This window comes from Scaptodrosophila lebanonensis, unplaced genomic scaffold (assembly GCF_003285725.1).
Source record: "Scaptodrosophila lebanonensis strain 11010-0011.00,11010-0021.00 unplaced genomic scaffold, SlebRS2 tig00000145-arrow-arrow-pilon, whole genome shotgun sequence".
NCBI lineage: Eukaryota > Metazoa > Arthropoda > Insecta > Diptera > Drosophilidae > Scaptodrosophila > Scaptodrosophila lebanonensis.
Genome location: NW_022060590.1, coordinates 1,080,822 through 1,106,951, shown reverse-complemented (window position 1 = coordinate 1,106,951; position 26,130 = coordinate 1,080,822). Strand labels below are relative to the sequence as shown.

General features: G+C 35.8%; 1 protein-coding gene across 5 annotated transcripts in view; it reads left to right on the top strand.

Moving 5' to 3' along the window:
- Positions 1-26,130, top strand: part of LOC115629414 (Down syndrome cell adhesion molecule-like protein Dscam2) — a 150,550-nt gene that overhangs the window by 109,730 nt on the left and 14,690 nt on the right. For 3 of the 5 annotated variants that reach the window (XM_030525870.1, XM_030525872.1, XM_030525874.1), the window contains 9 exons: positions 13,843-13,962; positions 14,025-15,251; positions 15,312-15,467; positions 15,538-16,221; positions 16,291-16,399; positions 16,456-16,632; positions 16,684-16,850; positions 19,048-19,260; positions 25,888-26,055. In XM_030525870.1, the coding sequence (XP_030381730.1) occupies positions 13,843-13,962; positions 14,025-15,251; positions 15,312-15,467; positions 15,538-16,221; positions 16,291-16,399; positions 16,456-16,632; positions 16,684-16,850; positions 19,048-19,260; positions 25,888-26,055 (3,021 nt within the window). Of the gene's footprint in view, positions 1-4,507; positions 4,689-13,842; positions 13,963-14,024; positions 15,252-15,311; positions 15,468-15,537; positions 16,222-16,290; positions 16,400-16,455; positions 16,633-16,683; positions 16,851-18,650; positions 18,819-19,047; positions 19,261-25,887; positions 26,056-26,130 lie in introns of those variants that run through there. The other 2 variants (XM_030525873.1, XM_030525871.1) reach the window with 2 other exon arrangements.

Below are 26,130 nucleotides of genomic sequence, written 5' to 3'. Positions count from 1 at the left end.
AATCGCCATCCATTGCTACCGATGTTAAATATTTTTACTGAGAAACGTGGACAACGTATTCATAGTTTAATTATCGAAGCCACTGAGGCGAAACATGCTGGCAATTATACATGCATTGCCAGCAATTCAGCCGGCCACACTGAGCATTCTGCTGAGCTGATTGTAAATGGTGCGTATGATTGAACTTAAAGCCTGAGTTAATTATAAAATGTTAATTAAGTATAAGTAGTTAATAAGCTTACTAAAGTTATTACCCCTAAAATGTTGCTGAATTGTGTGCATACTTATATTTATATTTATGTATTTGGAAAACTATTGTTATAAAGCTTTGCCGAAAATAAACCCTTTCACATTCGGCGAGGAGTCAATGAATTACGGTGAATTTGTCAATGTACAATGTACAGTTTCTGGTGGAGATTTGCCTGTCAACATAACCTGGAGATTTAACGGAAACCCATTAAACAATTACTTACAAATTTTAACTACCCAACGCGGGGAGCGCATAAAAGAGCTGACAATTGATATTCTTTCGGGCAAGCACGCAGGCTTCTATTCTTGTATAGCTGAGAATCGAGCTGGTAGTGTAAGCTATACAGCTGAATTGAAAGTCAATGGTTTGTCTGGCTTCGCATCTTAATAATAAATATATTATATTTTCTTTTGCCAATCATATTATCAACTCCCAATATCCTTGACCTATCCCAAGTGGCACTCAAAATTGCGCAATTCAGTTTTGGTGACAGCCCATCGAACTTTGGCGAATCAGCAAGCGTTCAATGCTTGGTGACTTCAGGCGACCTTCCGATCCAGTTCACATGGAATTTTAATGGACTGGAAATTGATGCCAATTTTCGGCAACTATCTATTATGAAACTGGGCAAAAAGATTTCGGCTTTGTCCATAGACTTTGTTCGTGGAGATCATGCTGGCAAATATACCTGTGTGGCTATCAATCGTGCTTCATCGGATAATTACACTGCTGAACTAATAGTAAATGGTATTAAAAAAAAATATTACAAAACTTATTATCTCTTTTTTTATTATTTTTTAATTTTTACAAGTTACCCCAAAGATTGCAATCTTTGACTTCGGCAACCATCCAGTGAATTTTGAAGAGTCTGTCTCCGTTAATTGTCTCATATACTTGGGAGATTTGCCGATGGATATTTATTGGATGTTGAATGGTGTAATAATTAATTCGTACTCTGGAATTTCTATTGTTAAGGGTGGGAAAAGAGCCAGTATTTTGACAATAGACTCCGTACATGAAGGCCATGCTGGCAACTATACATGCAAAGCACGCAATGATGTCGGTGCCGCCGAGTATACAGCAGAGTTGATTGTGAATGGTATAAGCTAACAACTGTACTGTTTTTAGTTTGCAGTCTATATTTTATTAATTCATCCCAAGTTCCAAAGTTTATGTAAAGATTCTCTGGTAAACTTTTGTATTTTCAATTGAATTTTTTCATATACAACATATAGATTCAGATTTAGTTGAATTCGGGATAATATAAAAAATTAAGTTTCTATATGAATACATATATGTACTTACAAGGAGTGCTCCAAAGTAAACAGGACTTTTAAAAAAGAACAGAACAAATTGTTTTTTCGGCAAAATCAATTTATTTCATTCAAAATAGTGTCCTTCTGCTTCAATACAGCTTTTTGCACGATCCAGAAGCATGTCGAACGAGTGTTTAAGCTCGTTGGCCGGTATGGCCGCCAGTATGCCGGTGCAAGCCTTTTGAATGGTCTCTACGTCTGCATAACGCTTTCCTTTCATGGGCAAATGCATTTTTGCGAAAAGGTAGAAGTCGCACGGTGCCATATCAGGTGAATACGGCGAGTGGGTAATGTTTAAAATTTGATTTTTGGTCAAAAAATCGGTCACAAGCGACGATCGATGAGAGCAATTTTTGGTCGTCAGTCAATTTGTGCGGAAGAAACCGTGCACACACCTTTCGTAAGCCCAAATGTTCGGTCAAAATGCAATATCTCGATGTTTTGGAGATGTTTAATTTCATTTCCATCAATTTCAATGATGATTCTACTGATTTTTGATGAATTCACACACAGTTTCGATGGAATTTTCGGTGACCACGAATTTTGATTGGCCCACATGTTGATCGTCATTTATGTCCTCACGACCACTTTGAAAACGTTGAAACCACTCGTGCACTCTGCTACAGGATAGGCAATCATCGCCATAAACTTGTTCCATCAATTGAAACGTTTCGGTAAAAGTTTTACCAATTTTAAAACAAAATTTAATGTTGGCTCTTTGTTCGAAGCTGATTTTCGCACCGATAACACAAACATACTGACACTTAAAACGCAATAACTTCACTTCCAATCGATGAAATGTCATCAAATTCTCACTGGACAATCGATAAAGATAGCAGAACCTAACGCACCAGTCGACATATAGATAGCGCCACCAGGGGGCGCTAGATTCAAAAAGTCCTGTTTACTTTGGAACGCCCGTTGTATAGTGGTTGTGATAGTTCAAACTGAGTGTGGAAGTAATTGTGAGGTAAATGTGAGTTGTCGCCAAAAATTTGTATAATAGTTAAATATATATATAAATAAACTAATTTTTGTATCAATCTTTGAATTCCATGTTATTGTTAATTCTGTTAACTCCAAGTACCACCTAGAATAACACCTTTTAGCTTTGGTGATGAACCAGTAAATGTTGAGGATTCTGTATCCGTGACATGTGTTATATCAACTGGTGATTTACCCGTCGACATTGAGTGGCTATTCAATGGTTATGGTATTAGTTCATACTCTGGTATTATGGTAATGAAGGGTGGAAAAAGGAACAGTGTGTTGAGCATTGACAACGTTCATGCAAGTCATGCTGGAAACTATACTTGCCGCGCTAATAATCTGGCAGATGCTGTTTATCATACCACAGAGCTTATTGTTAATGGTATTTGTAAAACTATCTGAAATATTTTTGGATTCAAATCTTTATTTGTTTTACTTATATTTTAAAATAAACCCCAAAAATTACACCTCTTAGCTAAGACGAAATGCCTGCAAATGTTGAGGACTCTTTGCCTGCGATATATCTAATATCAATTGGTGACTTAGGCGTCCACATTGAGTGGCTATTTAATGATTAAAATATCAGTTCTACTTTGGTATTATGGTAAGGTGGGAGGGGGGAAATGGTGCAATCATGCAAGTCATGATGAAAACTATACCTGTCGTGCCAAAAATCGGGTAAATGCAGTTTATCATACAACAGAACCTTTAGATAACAGTACTTGTACAGCTTTTTGACAAATGTTTTAATTTAATACATTATGTATTTTGCTTATATTCTTCAAGTACCTCCCAGAATAACTCCTTTTAGTTTTGGTGAAAAGCCTGCAAATGTTGAGGATTCCGTATCCGTAACATGTGTTATATCAACTGGTGATTTACCCATCGACATTGAGTGGCTATTTAATGATTATGGTATTAGTTCATACTCTGGTATCATGGTAATGAAAGGTGGAAAAAGAAACAGTATGTTGAGCATTGACAACGTTCACGCCATTCATGCTGGAAACTATACTTGCCACGCTAAAAATCTGGCAGATGCTGTTTATCATACCACAGAGCTTATTGTTAATGGTATTTGCAAAACTATCTGAAATATTTTTGGATTCAAATCTTTATTTGTTTTAATTATATTTTAAAAGTACCTCCGAAAATAACACCTTTTAGTTTTTGTGAAAAGCTTGCAAATGTTGAAGACTCAGTTTCTTTGATATGCCTTATATCAACTGGGGATTTACCCGTCGACATTGAGTGGCTATTCAATGATTATGGTATTAGTTCATACTCTGGTATTATGGTAATAAAGGGTGGAAAAAGGAACAGTATGTTGAGCATTGACAACGTTCATGCAAGACATGCTGGAAACTATACCTGTCGCGCCAGCAATGGGGCGGATTCTGTTAATCACACCACAGAGCTTATTGTTAATGGTATTTGTAAAACTATCCGACTGATTTTTTAATTCAATACTTTATATTTATATTTAAAAGTACCTCCGAAAATAACACCTTTTAGTTTTGGTGAAACGCCTACAAATGTTGAGGATTCCGTATCCGTAACATGTCTTATATCAACTGGTGATTTACCCGTCGACATTGACTGGCTATTCAATGACTATGGAATCAGTTCTTATTCTGGTATTATGGTAATAAAGGGTGGAAAAAGGAACAGTATGTTGAGCATTGACAACGTTCATGCAAGACATGCTGGAAACTATACCTGTCGCGCCAGCAATCGGGCGGATTCTGTTAATCATACTACAGAGCTTATTGTTAATGGTATTTGTAAAACTATCTGACTGATTTTTTAATTCAATACTTTATTTTTTTGTTTAAATTTAAAAGTACCCCCGAAAATAACACCTTTTAGTTTTGGTGAAAAGCCTGCAAATGTTGAGGACTCTGTATCTGTGATATGTCTTATATCAACTGGTGATTTACCCGTCGACATTGACTGGCTATTTAATGACTATGGTATCAGTTCATACTCTGGTATTATGGTAGTGAAAGGTGGAAAAAGAAACAGTATGTTGAGCATTGACAACGTTCATGCAAGACATGCTGGAAACTATACCTGTCGCGCCAGCAATCGGGCGGATTCTGTTAATCATACCACAGAGCTTATTGTTAATGGTATTTGTAAAACTATCTGACTGATTTTTTAATTCAATACTTTATTTTTTTGTTTAAATTTAAAAGTACCCCCGAAAATAACACCTTTTAGTTTTGGTGAAAAGCCTGCAAATGTTGAGGACTCTGTATCTGTGATATGTCTTATATCAACTGGTGATTTACCCGTCGACATTGACTGGCTATTTAATGACTATGGTATCAGTTCATACTCTGGTATTATGGTAGTGAAAGGTGGAAAAAGAAACAGTGTGTTGAGCATTGACAACGTTCATGCAAGTCATGCTGGACACTATACCTGTCGCGCCAAAAATCGGGCGGATGCTGTCAATCATACCACAGAGCTTATTGTTAATGGTATGTGGAAAAAAAATCTATTTTCTTTTTAATTCAAAATGTTATTTATTTTACTTATTTTTTAAAAGTACGGCGAAAATAACACTAGTAGATTTTGTGGAATGCTGACAAATTTTGGGGTTAGTTTTAACTTACATGTGAATTGTCTTATGTCGATATTTCGTAATTATACAATGCTAGTTCATACATCAAGTATTATAGTGATGAAAGGAAGAAAAAGGGATATTATTATCGAGCGTTGGCAAACATCAACAAGCCACTACTGTCATACCACAGAGCTTATGTTAAACAATTTGAATGTTTTATTAATTCATAAATTATTTATTTTACTTATATTATTAAAGTGCCCCCCAAAATAACACCTTTTAGCTTTGGTGAACTGCCGGCAAATGTTGAAGACTCAGTATCAGTCACTTGTCTTATATCAACTGGTGATTTACCGCTCGATATTGAATGGCTATTTAATGACTATGGTATCAGTTCATATTCTGGCATTTTGGTGGTAAAGGGCGGAAAAAGGAACAGTGTGCTTAGCATTGATAACGTTCATGCCAGTCATGTTGGAAACTATACGTGTCGCGCTAAAAATCGGGCGGATTCTGTTAATCATACCACAGAGCTTATTGTTAACGGTATATGAAAAATATTTTAATTAATTTTTTAATTCAAATCATTATTTGTTTTACTTATATTTATTTTAAATATATCCATTCTAATTTCCCGAATAATGTTAAGTAAACATGGGTAAGTTACGGGTCCCTGCCGACTGAAGCAGAGCGTTGTCGTGGATCAGAAAAAATGAACAAACTCGTCCTTTCTCGGGCTCAGGAGAATCTGTATACCAAGTTTGGTTATTCTAGCTCTTATACTTTCGGAGATCCTTGTGTTCATACAGACAGACAGACGGAATGGCTATATCGACTCGGCTTGTCATGCTGATCAAGAATATATATACTTTGTGGGGTCTACCAAGCCTCCTTCTGTGTGTTCCATGTGCACTCGCACAAAACTAATATACCCTTGTACCCTTTTAGGTACAGGGTATAACAAGTATGTCATTTGCATTAATATTTGCCTCCATGTTTCTGCTACAAAAAACTAGCATTTAAAGGCGAAAACAGACCTGCCCACTCTGCGTCACAACATTTTCTCCAAGTTTTTTTTATTTAATACACAGTTATTAGGTACTTATTTAAAACAAGTACAAATGCGTCAAATATATATTTTGTTGTTAACTCTCGTCTGATTCACAAAATAAACCTTCACTAGGCAAAATGTGATGATCGTAAAATGTAAATTTTGTATTTGGGTTAAGTGGCCATCTCTATTATTCGATTGTTTTCGATGTTGTGGGAATACTAGTGTTTTAACTAAAAATTTAGTAATTTGCTAATTTAATAATATTTACATAGGATATGCAAAATATTTTTGATGCTGATTGTTCAAAATAACAATTGGACAGAGTTAAAATTTATGGCTATATCCGCCTTTTAAATTGTCAAATGGACACATAATAACTAAATGGACGTACATATGTACATACATCTGTATGTGCCAAATTTGATGGAAAAATTCCAAGAATTGGGGTAGCAAAAATCATGTATAGGTGATTATACAAACGGCATTTCGAAGAGAAATACATACATACATATATACAAGTATACTTAAAGTTGGGGGGTTGGGAAGGGGGCAATTCCAAAAATAAAATAAACTTGTGTTGCCTAGGTACAGGGTAAAACAACTAGACAAGCTAAAGTCGGGTATCCCGACTTTGAAATACTCTGTACATATGTGTAGTATAAATATCGTATCTATGCGTGTATGTGTGTGTCTGTGTGCCTGTGCAAAGCAGTAACAACAACAACAGCTGCGGTCACTGCTTGGTCATATATACATACATATATGGCTATAACTTCCTGTTTAATCGGCCTATCATTATAAAACTCTACATATGGACTCATAATCACTAACCGATCACACTTCCGAATTTCAATGAAAAATTCCAAGAGTCAAGGGAGGGAAATTCCAAAATATACATTTTCTGCGTATTCACATAAGGCATCTGGGACTAAAATATGGTGTCCCTAGGTCCCAAAATATAGGCGATTATACGAATGGAAAATCGCGAAAACCCCCATAGGGGGGAAGTGGAGGGCTGGAATCAAAAAAAATAAAACAAACTCGTACAGCGTATACACATAAGGCATATTTGTGCAAAATTAGCTCTTATAGTCTCTGAGATCCAGGTTTTCATACGGACGGATGAACATACATATGCATACTTTGTGGGTCTGCCACGCCTCCTTCTGCCTGTTACATTTTTCACCTCCCGCAAACCTAATATACTCTTGTACATTTCATGTACAGAGTATAAAAACCAACTAAATTGGTTGAAACGTGCAAATACCAAAGGGAAACAGACGCCATTTCGGACTTCGTTTTAAATATTTCTCCCCGTTATTTTCAACCAATTACGCAAAAAACTTCATGAAGAATATAGTAGGATACGACAAATAAAAGCTGAAAGACTATTTTGGGTAAATACAAATTAACGGGCAGAATGCAATGGCTATAGATGTTCGTCTTTATTTTAATCATTAAATTGCTTGCAAATTATGTTAAGCAAAGTCCACCAAAAAAATTTGTTTTAAAATGATATTCATTAAATTATTTAATGAAATACTACAAAATATTCAATACATACATATATATAAAAGTGGAGACATGTTCATGTACAGTTTCAACAGCCCTGCATGTTTATTTGCATATATGTATGCATCACAAAGTTGAACCAAAGCAGCAACAACAACAACAGCTGCAGGCAGAGCATGGGCAGCGATTTTATTTATGGCTATAACTTTCTTCAGAATTGACCAATCATGAAGAAACTGGGCATACGGATACTTAATCATAAACTGGATGTATATGCCAAATTTTGTATAGACATTCCAACAATTAGTTTTTATTAAAGTTTAATGATTCCTATTTTTACCCAAAAGTGCCGCCTCACATCGCACCATTTGAATTCGGTGACCAGCCCGCCAACTTCGGGGATTCCGTTACAATACAGTGTACCATATCAAAGGGTGATTTGCCTGTCGACATATATTGGTTGTTCAACGACTATACTCTTAATGACTACCATGGTGTGACTACTTCGAAAATAGGCAAGAAGGTGAATGTATTAACCATAGACTCGGTGAATGGCAACAACGCTGGAAACTACACCTGCAAAGCTCGAAATAACGCACTTACTGTGGAGTACAGCGCTGAGCTTATCGTCAACGGTTGGCATAAATCTATCAAGGGCAATGAGATTCCTGTATTCCAATTTAGCGATTCTTACCTTAAAATTGTATTTGATTTTTCAAAAACCTAATAGTATTAACTTCCCGAATAACACCCTCCGGTAAACTCGAACATTTTGTCGATTGTTATCTCCACATATCTTTTACATGGTTGTTTGATGAAGAAGCGTGGGATCTCGTAATGATACGTTAAAGACGATCGAGCCCGATTCTTGAGAAATGTGGGAAACGTGAGAAGGGGGAGGGGGGTCGGTTGGAATTCAAAACAGGTAAAAAATCTGTTCATATGTTAAGACTAATTATATAAATTAAAACAAGAAAGGAATGCTAAAGTCGACCGAGCTCAACTTTTAAATACCCTGTACCTCAAAAAAAGAAAAAAATAGAAACAAGATAGAACGCTACAGTCGAGCAAGCCCGACAGTAAAATAGCCTGTACTCTCCACAAAAAAAAAAAAAAAAAAATTAAATTTAAAAAAAATGAATGAATTAATTAAATTAAATTAGAATACATGTTTATGTTCAGTTTTAACAGCATACATTTACATCACGTACCTATGCGTGTTTATATGCGTGTATGTATGCAGCACAAAGTTGAACCAAAGCAGCAACAACAACTACAGCTGCGGGCAGCACTGCCGACAGAGCTGCAGGCAGCGCATGAGCTGCGATTTTACTTATGGCTATAACTTTCTTCAGAATTGACCTATCATGATGAAATTTGGCACACGGACACATTAGTACTAACTGGATGTACCTACCAAAATTGATTTTAAAATTCCGAAAATTACGGAAGTTATAAGAAAAAATACGAATTGCGGGGGAGTGGGGGGGTGTATCAGAAAAAATAAACAAACTCGTTCTGCCTAGGGCTTATAGGAACCTTGATACCAATTTTGGTTATCCTAGCTCTTGTACTTACTGAGATCCTTGCGCTCATACAGACAGACGGACAGACAGACAGACAGACGGACATGGCTATATCGACTCGTCTTCTCATCCTGATCAAGAATACATATATATACTTTGTGGGGTCTGCCACGCCTCCTTCTGTGTGTTACATACATGCGCACAAAACTAGTATAGCCTTTCACCCTTTGGGTACAGGCTATAAAAATTATATTGATTAAATTATTTAATTAAATTAAATACAAATTATTCATTACATATATTGAAAAGTGGTGGCCTGTTCATGTACAGTTTCAACAACATACATATACATCGTGTCTATGCGTGTTTATATGCATGTATGTATGCAGCACAAAGTTGAACCAAAGCAGCAAGAACAATAACAGCGGCGGGAGCTACAAGCAGAGCTTGGGCAGCGATTTTATTGATGGCTATAACTTCCTTCAGAATTTACCTATCATGATGAAACTTGGTATACAGGTATATAATCATATACTGGATATGACTACCAAATATGAGAAATTCCAAGAATTACCGGAGTTATGGAAAACATGAATTTCAGGGGAGTGGGGAGTATCACAAAAAAAAACTCGTTCTTTCTCGGACTTAAGAGAATCTGGATACCAAGATTGGTTGTTCTAGCTCTTATACTTTTGATCGATTTTACCTCTCTCGGCATTCGAACTCACGTAAAGTATGTACAAGTATATGTCTATGCGCGTCTATTCGCATCTGTGTGAGCATGTTTGCAGTCAACCAAAGCACTAACATCAACAACAGCTGCGGGCAGCGCTTGGGTAGCAAATATATTTATGGCTATAACTTCCTGTTAAATCGGTCTATCATAATGAAACTTAACATATGGACACATAATCACTAATTGGGGGTATTTGAAAAGTTTGAGTTTGAAATTGCAAGAGTTACGGGAGCGATGAAAGAACAAATAAAAAAAAAGCAGCCTCTGAGATCCAGCTGTTGATACGGACGGACAGGCGGACGTACAGACAGACATAGATCTCGTCTCGTCTGTCATGCTGATCAAGAATATATATACTTTGTGGGGTCTGCCACGCTTCCATCTGTGCGTTACATATGTACATTCGCACAAAACGAGTATAGCCTTTTACCCTTTGGGTACAGGCTATACAAATGTGTATATAGATGAAGTGTGTAAAGTTTTTGTATGAAGTTTTAGAAATGACGCAATTCTATGCCCTTTCTATGGTACGGGCATAGGGTAAAATAACACTAACTGTGGATCAAGATTGTTTTTCTAAATCTTGTACTTCAGGATCAGACGGATAGACAGATATGGAGGAACGGAAAGACAGAAGGATAGAGAGATAGACGGATATGGTTATATCGACTCGTCTTGTCATACTGATCAAAAATATTAAGCTTCTGGGAGTCTGCCATGCCTCCTTCTGTGTGTTCGTGCCCTTTTACCATTTTTGTACAGAGAGTCATAAGTCTACGTCTTTTACCGAGGGCAACAGGGTATATACGTATATACTTGTATGTATATAGTCGAGTGTGGATGTATGTATGTATGTGTGTACATACACACGCTCATAGCTTAATTGATCCAGAGCTTTCGTTAACCTTTGAATGTGGTAAGCGTAACTGAGAACTTCAAGTAAAAAAATTTAAGAAATCACTTCATAACTAAAAGAATTTTAAGCTATAACATGAAAATACAGTATTTTTAGTTTTTCTTAAATATTTTCATAAATTATGAAATTTCTTGTTTAAAAGGTAATTTAATAAAATTGTTGGCAAATTGCCTTTTCATGTATCGCTTGAAATAAAAATACAAAAAGTCTATTTTCAAGAAGTTAATATTATAAAATAATAGCACACGACAGAAAATACACACGCATACATACACTTATTATCAATAAGCAGAAAACCTAAGGTCAGGTGCCCCGACTTTGCATACTCTGTACATGTATGTATGTATGTAGAATAATTATATAAATTAAAAAAATTAACACACTTGAAGGTATAAACCATTCTATTATTATGTGTTTGTACTAAATTTAAAATTAATCTTTAGCAAAAGCTAGATTATTCAAGCGAACTGCTTAAGAATAGCTTTACCTATGTTTTTTTCATATAGAATTACCGGAAATCGAGCAATTTAATTTTAATTCTAACGGAGTCAGTGGAGGTCAAGCAGTGCGTGTTATATGCTTGCTGTCGTCTGGGGACCAACCTACTAATATGTACTGGCTCAAAGACGGACAACCCTTAACTCGTTCCATATACCACAAAATCGACGAATACACATTGATTCTGTCCTTGCGTTATGCGACAATTGAAGATTCGGGCAACTATACATGTGTTGCAAGCAATTCAGCTGGTCTGTCCCATCGCTGGTCTATTTTAAAAGTTAAGGGTACATGTGCAACTGACGTATTTGAAATATCTATGATTCTTCGACAGTTTTATCATTTATAACATTTGTATTGGTTTTATATCTACAAAAATCTTTAAGTACGTGCATAAAATATAGGTTTGCTCCCGTTTCGGCAAAGGGCAAGAACTTAGTGTATTGAACATCAATATTTATTTGCATCAAGTTGTCAGTTTTCTGGAATCTCCTTAATATATTTGAAGCTCCTGTACGATTTTTATAGAATAAATAATAAATTCATTGATGAAACGATTTTGATTCTTAATAACCGTCCCTAAGGCACCAAATAATGCTTCTGCTATACTTGTCACTCTTGGTGTCGAGAATAATATTCAAGTCTCTTGTTTTGTGGTATTTTTCATTATACTATATATATATACTTCAAATTAATTGATTAATTAATTAACACAATTAAATACTGATTGTATAAAACAGTTTTATATGTAACAAATTTTGCAAATCTGGCAAATTTTCTTCAACATTGCTTGTTAAAGAAATCAGCTCTTGGTATGATTCAGCATGACGTTGGCTTATTGGCGTATGAATAATTTAAATTTATATCTATAGACATACGTCTACGGTCAATGAACGCATCAGAGCACTATATAAATAAATATAATATGTATATATTCATATTCATATATACATATATATATATATATATATATATATTATTATATATATATATATATATATATATATATATATATATATATATATATATATATATATATATATATATATATATATATATATATATATATATACCATAGAAATGATATGATTATTATAAACAAACAAATAAATTAGATATTAAATAAAATTATTTTATTAGAACATTAGTTCTATTCAGATGACATGCTACCATACAAAGTATAAAGAACAAGTCTTTGTATTAACGCTCCTCCTGTTGATTAGGAGTTTGGCTTAGCCCCCGTGAGTCATTAAGTCTTTTATCCGGCGCTAAAAGTATTGGGTTCATTATAAAAATAAAAGCCTTGTCATTTTTGAACACACACTCTCTAAAATCGAAAATATGATAGGATTGTAATATTGACTTCTCCAAAACTACATCAGCTAGATTAGACTTAGCTTTCTATTGCCTTTAAAACTCACGAGCAACTTGTCACAGATCTTAGCTGGTAGGCTTCAGGCATGCGCCTGCATAGGGAATCACATTTCAGCAACAGCACCACACCTTAACTATCCTTGCCTTTTTCCTAGCTTCCCTTCTTATCCCTACTGATTTCATTTATATTATTATTTGCAATTGTGTAATTTATTTAATACAAAAGCATAAAACGAAGTCTGTTTTTAAATATTTAATTAGGCAAGTAAAAAAGTGCTCCTAAGCAAGTTCATGTAAAATGTGATTTACTACTTTACATCAAACAGCACTTCGTTTGTAGCTTTGTTAGCTTTTTGGCTTTAATTCTATTTATTTTATATTTTCTTATGTCCAATATTTTATTTGTCCTTTATGTCTTTAGTTTTTATAAATTACTTTTATTTTGTTTGTAATTTGGATTTTTAGTTTTCTAGAATCTAAGCAAACAGTGAAAATATTTTTGGTACATGTCGAATTAATTAATAACGTAATATTGTCGTTTGTTACTATTTGATTCCAATAAAATATAATACATACAAAGTTCTGTTAAATATCCCATTAGTATATGCTAAATCTAATTAACAATCTATAGTGCAAGATAAAAAGTGCTCTTTAAAACTACATTTTTCTAATGTTTCCAGCAAACATTCTTTAATTGGTATGTTAATATAAATATAAATGATCGAAGAAATAAAAAAAAAAGATTATTTTAATATTTAGTACTATGTTATACTATAATAATAATAAAATCACATATGTGTTGTAATTAAAAAAAATGATTTACTGAAAAAATATACTATATTAGTATATTTTCTTATATTTTAATAATTTGCAATGGAATCGAAGGCAGTTAATATTCAAAATACTAAGTATGACCAAAAGTATATTCACAAAATAGCAGGGAAATTGAAATGAGTATAATCAGGTCTAAAAGTGAATATACAGCTGTTAACACCATTTCAATTTTCTGAAAACATATTTAATAATTATTTATAAGAAAAACTAATATTGTTATTTTGTATATATCTATCACAACAAACAAACTGCAAAAAAAATCAGTTCCACCAAGATGGATACTAGAACCAACAGATAAGGCATTTGCACAAGGTTCTGATGCAAAGGTTGAATGCAAGGCTGATGGATTTCCAAAGCCACAAGTCACTTGGAAAAAAGCAGTTGGTAAGTTATGTTGCATATTCAAAATAATTACAGTTGGTGTGAATTGTGTTTGGTTACCAAAGGTGATACACCTGGAGAATATAAGGATCTGAAGAAAAGTGACAATGTTCGCGTCGAAGAGGGAACCCTGCATATTGACAACATTCAAAAAACTAACGAGGGTTACTATCTGTGCGAGGCAATTAACGGAATTGGTTCTGGACTCTCCGCCGTTATAATGATAAGTGTGCAAGCACCACCTGAGTTTACAGAAAAGCTTCGTAATCAGACAGCCCGTCGCGGTGAACCGGCAGTGCTACAGTGCGAGGCGAAAGGGGAGAAACCGATTGGGATTTTATGGAACATGAACAATATGCGCTTGGATCCTAAAAATGATAATCGATATACCATACGTGAAGAGATACTGTCGACTGGTGTTATGTCTAGTCTGTCAATCAAACGAACTGAACGTTCTGACTCTGCATTGTTTACATGTGTCGCTACAAATGCATTTGGTTCAGACGATGCGAGTATTAACATGATTGTTCAGGAAGTCCCAGAAATGCCATACGCTCTTAAGGTTTTGGATAAATCTGGCCGTTCCGTTCAGCTAAGTTGGGCACAACCATATGATGGTAACTCACCATTAAACCGCTACATCATTGAGTTTAAACGATCGCGTGCATCCTGGGATGAAATAGACCGTGTCATAGTGCCTGGCCACACCACCGAAGCCCAAGTCCAAAAACTGAGCCCAGCAACCACCTATAACATACGTATAGTAGCTGAAAACGTTATAGGAACATCACAGTCATCGGAGGCGGTAACTATTATTACTGCAGAAGAGGCACCATCTGGCAAACCGCAAAACATAAAGGTTGAGCCCGTAAATCAAACTACTATGCGTGTCACTTGGAAGCCACCACCGCGCTCCGAATGGAATGGTGAAATATTGGGTTATTATATAGGTTACAGGCTGACAAACGTAAACTCTTCATATGTCTTTGAAACTGTTAACTTCCTTACTGAGGAGGGCAAAGAACACAACTTGGAGCTAACCAATCTGCGTGTATACACGCAATATTCGGTAGTAATACAAGCATTCAACAAGATTGGTGCTGGTCCATTGAGTGATGAGGAGAAACAGTTTACCGCCGAGGGTGTTCCAAGTCAACCACCTAGCGACACATCATGCACTACTCTCACTTCACAGACCATACGTGTGAGTTGGGTGAGCCCGCCACTGGAGTCGGCCAATGGAGTAATAAAGACATATAAGGTGGTTTACGCTCCAAGCGATGAATGGTACGGTACGTATTTATTAAACATCTTAGGGTAGAGTGCAGAAATGTTATCATTTCAATTTACAGATGAGACCAAACGCCATTACAAGAAGACAGCCTCTTCAGACACAGTGCTACATGGCCTTAAGAAGTTTACCAACTATACTATGCAGGTGCTTGCGACCACCGCCGGTGGAGATGGTGTACGCAGTACACCTATACACTGCCAAACTGAGCCTGATGGTAAATAACACCATTATATATGCCATATTGCACTTATATTTATATTTATTTACAATACATTCCATTAAAGTACCCGAAGCACCAACAGACGTGAAGGCACTGGTAATGGGAAACGCTGCTATACTCGTATCTTGGCGCCCACCTGCACAACCAAATGGCATTATTACTCAATACACTGTATATTCTAAAGCCGGAGGTGCTGAGACTGAAACTAAAACCCAAAAAGTACCACACTATCAGATGAGTTTGGAGTCCAGCGAACTAGAGAAAAACAAACCCTACGAATTTTGGGTCACTGCCAGCACTAACATTGGTGAAGGACAGCAATCAAAGAGCATTGTCGCCATACCCAGTGATCAAGTTCCTGCAAAGATCGCTTCATTTGATGATACGTTTACTGCTACCTTCAAGGAAGACGCTAAAATGCCGTGTCTAGCCGTTGGTGCACCGCAACCTGAAATCACTTGGAAAATAAAAGGCGCAGAATTCTCTGCCAATGATCGTATGCGACAACTCCCTGATGGGTCCTTGTTGATTAAATCAGTGAGTCGCCAAGACGCGGGGGAGTATTCTTGCCATGCAGAGAACTCAATTGCCAAAGATTCGATAACGCATAAATTAATCGTGCTAGCACCGCCACAATCACCACATGTAACACTCTCAGCTACAACTACCGATACATTAACAGTGAAATTAAAGCCGCATGAGGGAGATACGGCTCCATTGCACGGTTATACTTTGCATTACAAGCCAGGTGGGTACAATAATTTTATTTATATTTATATATACAAATATTTACTACGAACATAATATATTCTCGTAGAATTCGGGGAATGGGAAACTTCTGAAGTCTCTGTAGATTTGCAAAAATACAACATCGAAAACCTTTTGTGTGGTTCGCGTTATCAGGTATATGCGACTGGCTTCAACAAGTAAGTGAACACAAATTATTGGGTTTCATATGTTATTCGACGACTCATTTTTCTAGTATTGGTGCTGGTGAAGCATCTGATATTTTAAATACCCGTACGAAGGGGCAAAAACCCAAACTTCCTGAGAAACCACGATTTATTGAAGTTTCTTCTAATTCGGTATCATTACACTTTAAGGCATGGAAAGACGGTGGTTGTCCAATGTCCCACTTTGTAGTTGAGAGCAAGAAACGGTTTGTATTTTTAATATAATCTTCACTCTAATCTAATAAGTCAACTTACAGGGATCAAATTGAATGGAATCAAATATCGAACAATGTGAAACCTGACAACAATTATGTAGTTTTAGATTTGGAGCCAGCTACATGGTATAACCTTCGTATAACCGCCCACAATTCAGCCGGATTCACGGTTGCTGAATATGACTTTGCAACACTCACTGTAACCGGAGGTATTTATTATCTGTTTACCAATTTATCAAGGCTTAGCTCCACTTTTAAAAAATCATTGCTTTTGTACAGAGAAAAACTACGTTGATAATTTTGTAGTACTCGCGGCGACTCTATTTATTTTATAACTTACTTACATACATAGGTAGTGCCGCTGCATAAGTAAACAAGATTGTCCATATACAAATAACAAACCCAGCTATAACACAAATTTGCTTATGTTATTCTTCTCTTCTGATTTTAAGCTTGCACGGTCTTTTAGTTAACGTATAAACAACAAACTCCAAATTCCACACATATTTCATATACTATACAAATATTAATGCGGAGAAGCATTTTTAAATGACTTTAGAATTTTTTTTTTTTAAATGGGTACCTAAAATAATTTGCAGTCATAAAGTTTTCATTTGTTTTAGGAAATGCAAAGCTCAGTTAAATATATCACAAAGAAACCCTTTAAGGGAAATAGTACATACATATGTATGTATGTACATGTTAAGTCAACTGCCCATTTCAACTATGTACATATGTACAAGTATGTATTTTTAATACAGCTTCAAGTACAAGGAACAAAACTAAAGAGCAACAGGCATACACATATCCGTGCAAACAATGGGTTGATACTCAATTTCCCATATTAATTACCAATGTTCTACGTATTGATTTTTTAAATCGCTTCTATGAATCGTTAAATTTTCATCAATATGAATACTTATATTTAATTACCTACACAACATATAGCAGAACCATGCGCATATCAGTTACCACAAGAAACGAAAAAAAACAGACATTTGGATTTCAAGTGCGGAATTTGTTTTGCGTAGGGCTTCAAAGATTTATTTTAATTTGTGTGTTTATTAATAAATGTTCGGAAAATGTTGAAGTTGAATATATATACAGTATATATTTAACAGTAAATCAACTCATCACTACATTTTTCGGGACCATCGATTACTTTTATTTTTGTTTATCACACCCAAATGTTTAAAAATTATGAAGGCAAGCAGAGCCACGCCGAGTTCTCGTAACAACAACCAAAGTTTCACCCTTACAATTATAGGGAGTGAAATCCGAATGTCTAGTTTATTTAATTACACATTCAGCGAACATATACCAACAAATTCCGCAACTGTTTACAATATTTATTTATACTTGTATAACCGATTTATACATAGTTCAGTTCCATTTGTTAGTGTTTGCAAATTTTATTGATATTTATTTAAATTCTATCGAAAATTTACACTTAAGTGAATGGACGGTACTTAAGTAGTTGTAATCATGGGCAACTTCTGTTCATGTATCTTTTCCCATATACATACTGAACTTTTAATTGATATAATATTTTGCTTACATAATTTAAATATAAATGTCTGCCTCAAAATATCTGTAAAAAAAGGAACTACCCCAAAATCAGCAACAACATTAAGCTATAAGCTAAATTATTTCCGCAAGTATTTTGTTAAATGCGCGTTTTTCTTATCATAGTAGGAAAATTTACTCGACTAAATATGCAAAAAAAAAAGGTAAGTAAAAACGGTCATTAGCTGATTAAATTGATTTTAACATTTAAAATATAAATACGAGATCTCAAAAAGTTTTCTTTCAATACGAACCATATGTTTGTATTTGTATATGTATGACAAGAGTTAGGCAAGTATCTGCTACAAAAGTTAATGTTAAAACACATATCCAAGAAAAAAGCTTTTGTGGGCGAATTTTTAGAAAACAGATTTGTCTACTCTCATTACTCCCCTTTTATTTTTCTCTCTCCATGTGAAACACTTTGGTTGTTGTTGTTGCAGGCACAATCGCACCCTCGCATGATATACCTGAATTAACTGCCGAGGACACTATACGCATTATTCTCTCAAACTTAAATTTAGTAGTACCGGTCGTGGCGGCTCTGCTCGTCATAATAATAGCAATAATTGTTATTTGTATACTACGTAGCAAAGGCAATCACCACAAAGGTAGATATGAAATCATCAAACTAACGTGTTTGTTTTTGTTTTTCTCTTTCTCACTGATACACGAACACGAATGCGCCTTAATTGAAATTTATATATGTCGATTACTTAAAATTTAATCTACAAATTTAAAAACATTTCGGAACAACTGATATTCGATTACATAACATAATATGCATGTTTAAAAATGTACAATATAAATGATTTATATTATATGGGATCCAAATCTAAGGCACTATTGCCCCGCTTGATGATGGGTTAGGAACTGGAAACGTTCATACGCGAATTCGGTTGCCTGCCTGGATGCCCGAGTGGCTAGATCTGAATTTTATGGTACCACTCATTGCCACTGTTGTGGTCGTCGCGGTGGGTATCTGTGTTGTATGCGTAGCTCTTTCCCGAAGACGTGCGGATGACTTGCGTGGTGGACAGAAGGATGTTTATTGTATGTTTTTCTTGATTTTTTAAGCAGACTGACACACAAGTGATTTTAGTTTCTATGCTCTCCCCAAAAAAAATGGAATGCATAGAAACAGTATATATATATATATATATATATATATATACCCTCAGCCAAGCTGAAACGAAACTCTCAACAAACTTTATTTCTGTTTTGCCATATTGCCCCGGTATTGAAGTAATAAGCATATGCATATGCAAACCTAACCTAACCTAACCCTAATATTACAAATTTGTTAAATTGTTATTATTATTACTTTTATTATTATTATTACTTTAAAACTGAGACTAGTAAGGTTTTTGATTATGGTATACTGGATCGCGATATAAAATTGACGTCTACAAGCTGACATCTGTAGTATACTGCCACCCCAATGAGACTCTAGCGCTCACCAATTGCCACGATACCTCGGCAGTGCCAAAAAAAAAAAAAACCCCCCGACAGTGAAATACCCTGTTCCCACACAAACTTATATGTGTCTATAGCAGAAGCAAAATTAGACTAAACTTCAAACTTGATCTTGCAGTTTGTTGGCGTAGTGCTGGAGTGAAATAGTTTCGCAAATAACTTTTTCTAGAATTTACTGATTTTGATGAAAAACAAGTAGGTTATTATTGTATATTTATTACGCGTGCAAAGTTTGGTTTATGTAGCTTTTGAAATGCGGACAGTATTAGCGAAATTCTGTATCGGGGAAAGGGGAGGGAAAATCAAAAAATAAAATAAACTCGCATAGACTAGGGACTAGGAGTTCTGCATACCAAGTTTGGTATCCAAAATCGTTTCCAAAATCCAGGCGTTCATCGATTTATCTCGTCGTGCTGATCAAGAATATATACTTTATGGGGTCGAAGATACTTCCTTCTGCCTATTACATATTTCGCACAAACCTAATATACCCTTTTTACCCATCGGGTACAAGGTATAAACATTTCAATTTGTTGTTATAACAAATCTCAAACTGGAGGCGCTAATTATAATTGTATAATTTTAAGCCAACAGAAAAGGAGGGATGTAGACGTACTGCCTATTGCTAAAGAGATAGTCAACAAGAAGTCATCAAGAAGAGATGAACGTCAATATATTGAAACCAAACTCCAGAGAAATAGTGCGGGCTTTCATAACTACGCTAAATCTGTCGACACGAAAAATCGAATCCATTTAATTCAAATGGTGCAGAGAAAAACGTAAGACGCCAAATAACAAGAAAGATATGCCTTAAGTGCTTTGGTATAGACCAGAGTAGTGGAACTGTACTAGACCTGGCAGGAAGAGCCAAATTTACTGCATATGCTGCGGGAATACTGGCCATATGATGATGAATTACCCTAAACCTGCAAAGTGTTGCCTGTGTGTAGAGCCCGGTTATGAACCTTCCGGATGGTGCGGGGTAGTAAAGAAACAAACTTAATGAGGGTTTTTAAATGCATAGAAGCAGAACGATACATGCGCTAATTGAACAAATTTCCTAAGAACATGGAGTGTACATTGCGTGGGAGTTGGGGGGGGGGGGGGGGGGGGGAATGAAAATAAAAACTCGTCCTTTCTCGGACTTAGGAGAATCTGGTTACAAAGTTTGGTTATTCTTGCTCTTGTACTTGCTGAGATCCTTGCGTTCATACAGACGGACGGACGGACATGGCTATATCGACTCGGTCATCCTGATCAATAACATATATACTTGTTTATTGTGAGGTCTGCCTCCTTCTGTATGTTACATACATTCGCACAAAACTAGTACAGCCTTTTACCCTTTGGGTACAGGCTATAATGAAATTGCATAACTTTTTTTACCCTGTACCCGTAGGGTAAAAAGGGTGTATTATGTCTGTGTACAGTATGTAACATGCAGAAGGAAGCATCTCCGACCCCATAAAGTATATATATTCTGAATCAGCATGACGAGAAAAATCGATCTAGACATGTCCGTCCGTCTGTCTGGATGAACGCAAGGATCTCGGAAACTATAAAAGCTGGAATAACCAAATTTTGTATCCAGATTCTCCTAGGTCCGAGAAAGGACGAGTTTATTTTATTTTTATGGAATACTTGTAGGAAATGTGCAATGTCGAGATCATAGTCGGTGCAAGTGCAGAGCTCATTGTGTCATGACTCGAAAATTACTCGTACTCTGGCGAATTGTTCGGTCATGCGGGTATGATTGTAAATACGACATTCGGTCAATGCTTGCATGCAGGAAAAAAGTTCGGTCACAGCTGCTCACTTCTGAGTTTTTGTAGTTTTGATTCGTCCTGAGTGTTCGTTGAGGGCTCGTTCACATCCAGTCATTGCTTGTCAGTAACTCCCAAATGGAGGTGTGCTTACGCTAGTTTTATAATATTAAATTACTTTTCTACCCTGTACATTAGGGTATATAAGGTCGGTTTGTCTGTCCGTCTGTCTGTCTATCCGTCTGTCTGTTCGTATGGACACCTGAATCTCAGAGACTATAAGATTCCCTATGTATGTACGCTGTGCAAGTTTGTTTTATTTTTTTTGCCTTTTCCCCCAATGTCCCCCCTATAGAGGATTTCCCGATTTTTTATTCGTATAATCGCCTATATCTTAGAGACTAAAAAGCCTAGCGACAGCCTAGTATTTCGAACTTAAATTTGGCAAATATCTCTAGCTAGCGATTATGAGTCAAAGTTTCATTATGTTAGGTCGATTAAAGAGGAAGTTATAGTCATAAATATAATCTCATGGAAAGCACTGCCTACAGCTGCTGTTTCTTCTTGCACTGCTTTGCTTTGCACTGCTGCTTTGCATTGCACTTCTGTTTTGCACTGCATACATGGGCACACATAGACACGCATATACTTATATAAACACAATTTCTATGTGTTTATGTACTTAAGTATGCAATTATACACATTTAACGTGAGTTCAAATACCAACGAAGGTAAAATCGAACATTTTTGGTTTATTTTTTTAAATTTCTTAATTTTTGTGGTTTCTATAATTATTCTACACATACATACAAGGTGTGTTCCAATGTAAACAGGACTTTAAAAAAAAACAGAACAAATGGTATTTTCAAAATCAATTTATTTTATTCAAAATAGTCTCCTTCTGCTTCAATACAGCTTTTTGCACGATCCAAAAGCATGTCGAACGAGTGTTTTAGCACGTTGGCCGGTATGGCCGCCAGTATGCCGGTGCAAGCCTTTTGAATGGCCTCTACGTCTGCATAACGCTTTCCTTTCATGGGCAAATGCATTTTTGCGAAAAGGTAGAGGTCGCACGGTGCCATATCAGGTGAATACGGCGAGTGGTTAATGTTTAAAATTTGATTTTTGGTCAAATAATCGGTCACAAGCGACGATCGATGAGAGCAATTTTTGGTCGTCAGTCAATTTGTGCAGAACAAACCGTGCACAGACCTTTCGTAAGCCCAAATGTTCGGTCAAAATGCGATAAATCGATGTTTTGGAGATGTTCAATTCCATTTTCATCAATTTCAATGATGATTTCGGCTGATTTTTGATCAATTCACGCACAGTTTCGATGGAATTTTCGGTGATCACGAATTTTGATTGGCCCACATGTTGATCGTCATTAATGTCCTCACGACCACTTTGAAAACGTTGAAACCACTCGTGCACTCTGCTACGGGATAGACAATCATCGCCATAAACTTGTTCCATCAATTGAAACGTTTCGGTAAAAGTTTTACCAATTTTAAAACAAAATTTAATGTTGGCTCTTTGTTCGAAGCTCATTTTCGCACCGATAACACAAACATAATGACACCTAAAACACAATAACTTCACTTCCAATCGATGAAATGTCATGATTCTCACTGGACAATCGATAAAGATAGCAGATTCTAACGCACCAGTCGACATATAGATAGCGCCACCAGGGGGCGCTAGATTCAAAAAGTCCTGTTTAATTTGGAACTCACCTTGTACATATGTAGAGAGTATTTCAAAGTCGGGACACCCGACTTTAGCTTCTCTTAGTAAAAAGGGTATATTAGGTTTGTGCAATATCAGTGACAATAACATAAAGTGACAAAAATCGATCTAGACATACCTGTCCGTATGTCTGGATGAACGCCTGTATTTCGGAAACTGCTGAATGTACAATAACCAAACTTGGTATATAGATGCTCCTACTCCCTAGTCTATAGGAGTTTATTTTATTTTTGAAGTGAAACTTCTTACTTCTTGGTTTTGCTGCTGGATCGGCAACCTTTTGTTAAAGAAAGACATGCAGTTGTCGCCAGCGAGACGCCAAATCAGATTAATGCAAAAACAAATTACACGTAGTGCGTGTGTCCCTTCTAGATTTTCCATAGAATTTACTCATAACTGTACCGGTGATTTTGGTTGTAGATGTTGTTGTTGTGCTTCCGATTAGAAATTTCTCTCCATTAAAATCACGCTCCATTAATCACGCTCCATTAATCACGCTCCATTAATCACGCTCCATTAATCACGCTCCATTAATCACGCTCCATTAATCACGCAATCATCAGCAGTTGTTTATCTTCTACTTATTTATGACTACCTGGTAAGTTTTGATTTTTAAGAGTCGTTGTTTCCTGTAGTTTTCTGTGATTTTTTGATGCCAAATTGAACTACGTTTTTCATGTACACCAATAGCAGGATCACAGGCAAACATAAATTTATAATTTGCGATCGTTAACAAATATGAGAGTATTTCAAGGGCATGCGGTAACGAAGAGGGACGAAGCTGAACGCAAGGATCTCAGAAACTATAAAAGCTAGAATAACCAAAGTTGGTATCCAGATTCTCCTATGTCCGAGAAAGGACGAGTTTATTTTATTTTTGGAATTCCCCCCCCCCCCCCCCCCCCCTCCCCTCCCCCGCTACAGAATTTATTCAATACCGTCCACATTTCAAAAGTTACATTAACCAAATTTTGCACACATAATTCATACACAATAGTCTACTTTTTTCATCTAAATCGGTTAATTTTCTAAGAAAAGTTATTAGCGAAACAAATTCTCTACAGTACAAATTACATCGATTTCGAACCATACACATTTTTTATTTTTTTATTTCAAATATACCTGTTGGTAAACATACAAATATGTATGTACATACATTCACAAACTTACATACTTAAATTCATGCATGCATTTATATATGGTTGCTATGTAGTATGTATCTTGTGTACTATCTAGTATACACATATCTTGAGAGAGATTGTGCATAAGTAGCTTTCACAGTAATTTTTTATTTCACATAAATCTTCTACCTATTCTTATTATTTATTTTTATTAATATAAAACAAAGATGCTTTTTAAAATCACAAGAACGTTAAAGATTAATAATAATATCAAGTCACTCTTATATTTATATACACTGTCGCATACATGTTGGTGTATTTTGTAATTTTAAATAATGTAATGGCAATTTGCATCTAACAAGAAACTTTTTAAATGTTTTTAAATTCAAAAGTTCATAATTCCATAATTAATTTTAACCGATTAGCACACTAGTTGTGATGCAGCACCGGCGCAAAAAAAAAATAAATATATATACAAGGTGCTTTCGAAAGTAAACAGGACTCTTTGAATCTAGCGCCCCCTGGTGGCGCTATTTATATGTCGACTGGTGCGTTAGAATCTGCTATCTTTATCTATTGTCCAGTGCGAATCATGACATTTCATCGATTGGAAGTGAAGTTATTGTGTTTTAAGTGTCAGCACGTTTCTGTTATCGGTGCAAAAATGAGCTTCGAACAAAGAGCCAACATTAAATTTTGTTTTAAAATTGGTAAAACTTTTACCGAAACGTTTCAATTGATGGAACAAGTTTATGGCGATGATTGTCTATCCCGTAGCAGACTGCACGAGTGGTATCAACGTTTTCAAAGTGGTCGTGAGGACATAAATGAGGTCAACATGTGGGCCAAACAAAATTCGTGATCACCGAAAATTCCATCGAAACTGTGCGTGAATTGATCAAAAATCAGCCGAAATCATCATTGAAATTGATGGAAATGGAATTAAACATCTCCAAAACATCGATTTATCGCATTTTGACCGAACATTTGGGCTTACGAAAGGTGTGTGCACGGTTTGTTCCGCACAAATTGACTGACGACCAAAAATTGCTCTCATCAATCGTCGCTTGTGACCGATTATTTGACCAAAAATCAAATTTTAAACATTACCCACTCGCCGTATTCACCTGACATGGCACCGTGCGACTTCTACCTTTTCGGAAAAATGCATTTGCCCATGAAAGGAAAGCGTTATGCAGACGTAGAGACCATTCAAAAGGCTTGCACCGGCATACTGGCGGCCATACCGGCCAACGAGCTTAAACACTCGTTCGACATGCTTCTGGATCGTGCAAAAGGCTGTATTGAAGCAGAAGGACACTATTTTGAATGAAATAAACTGATTTTGCCGAAAAAACCATTTGTTCTGTTTTTTTTTTTAAAGTCCTGTTTACTTTGGAAAACACCTTGTATATATGTATATAATTATGCTTGCAATTGATTTCAATTTTATTGATCGGTGGCAAAAGTTGAAATAAAACAAAAGTAAAGTATGCGAGTTAATAATTGCATCAAGGAAAAGCATCTTCGTATTTTATTATTGAGTTTGTGATATCACACATTAATTTTAGACGATGTAGTTTACAATCAGACTATGGGACCGGGTGCCACCTTGGATAAACGCAGGCCAGATCTGCGTGACGAATTAGGATACATAGCGCCTCCAAATAGGAAGTTGCCCCCAGTGCCAGGATCGAACTACAACACATGTGATCGGATTAAGCGAGGTACAGTTATAAGTAAGCATCTATATCTTCACTTAATATAAAGATACTCGTATATTTTAAAAATATATATGTACATACATACATACA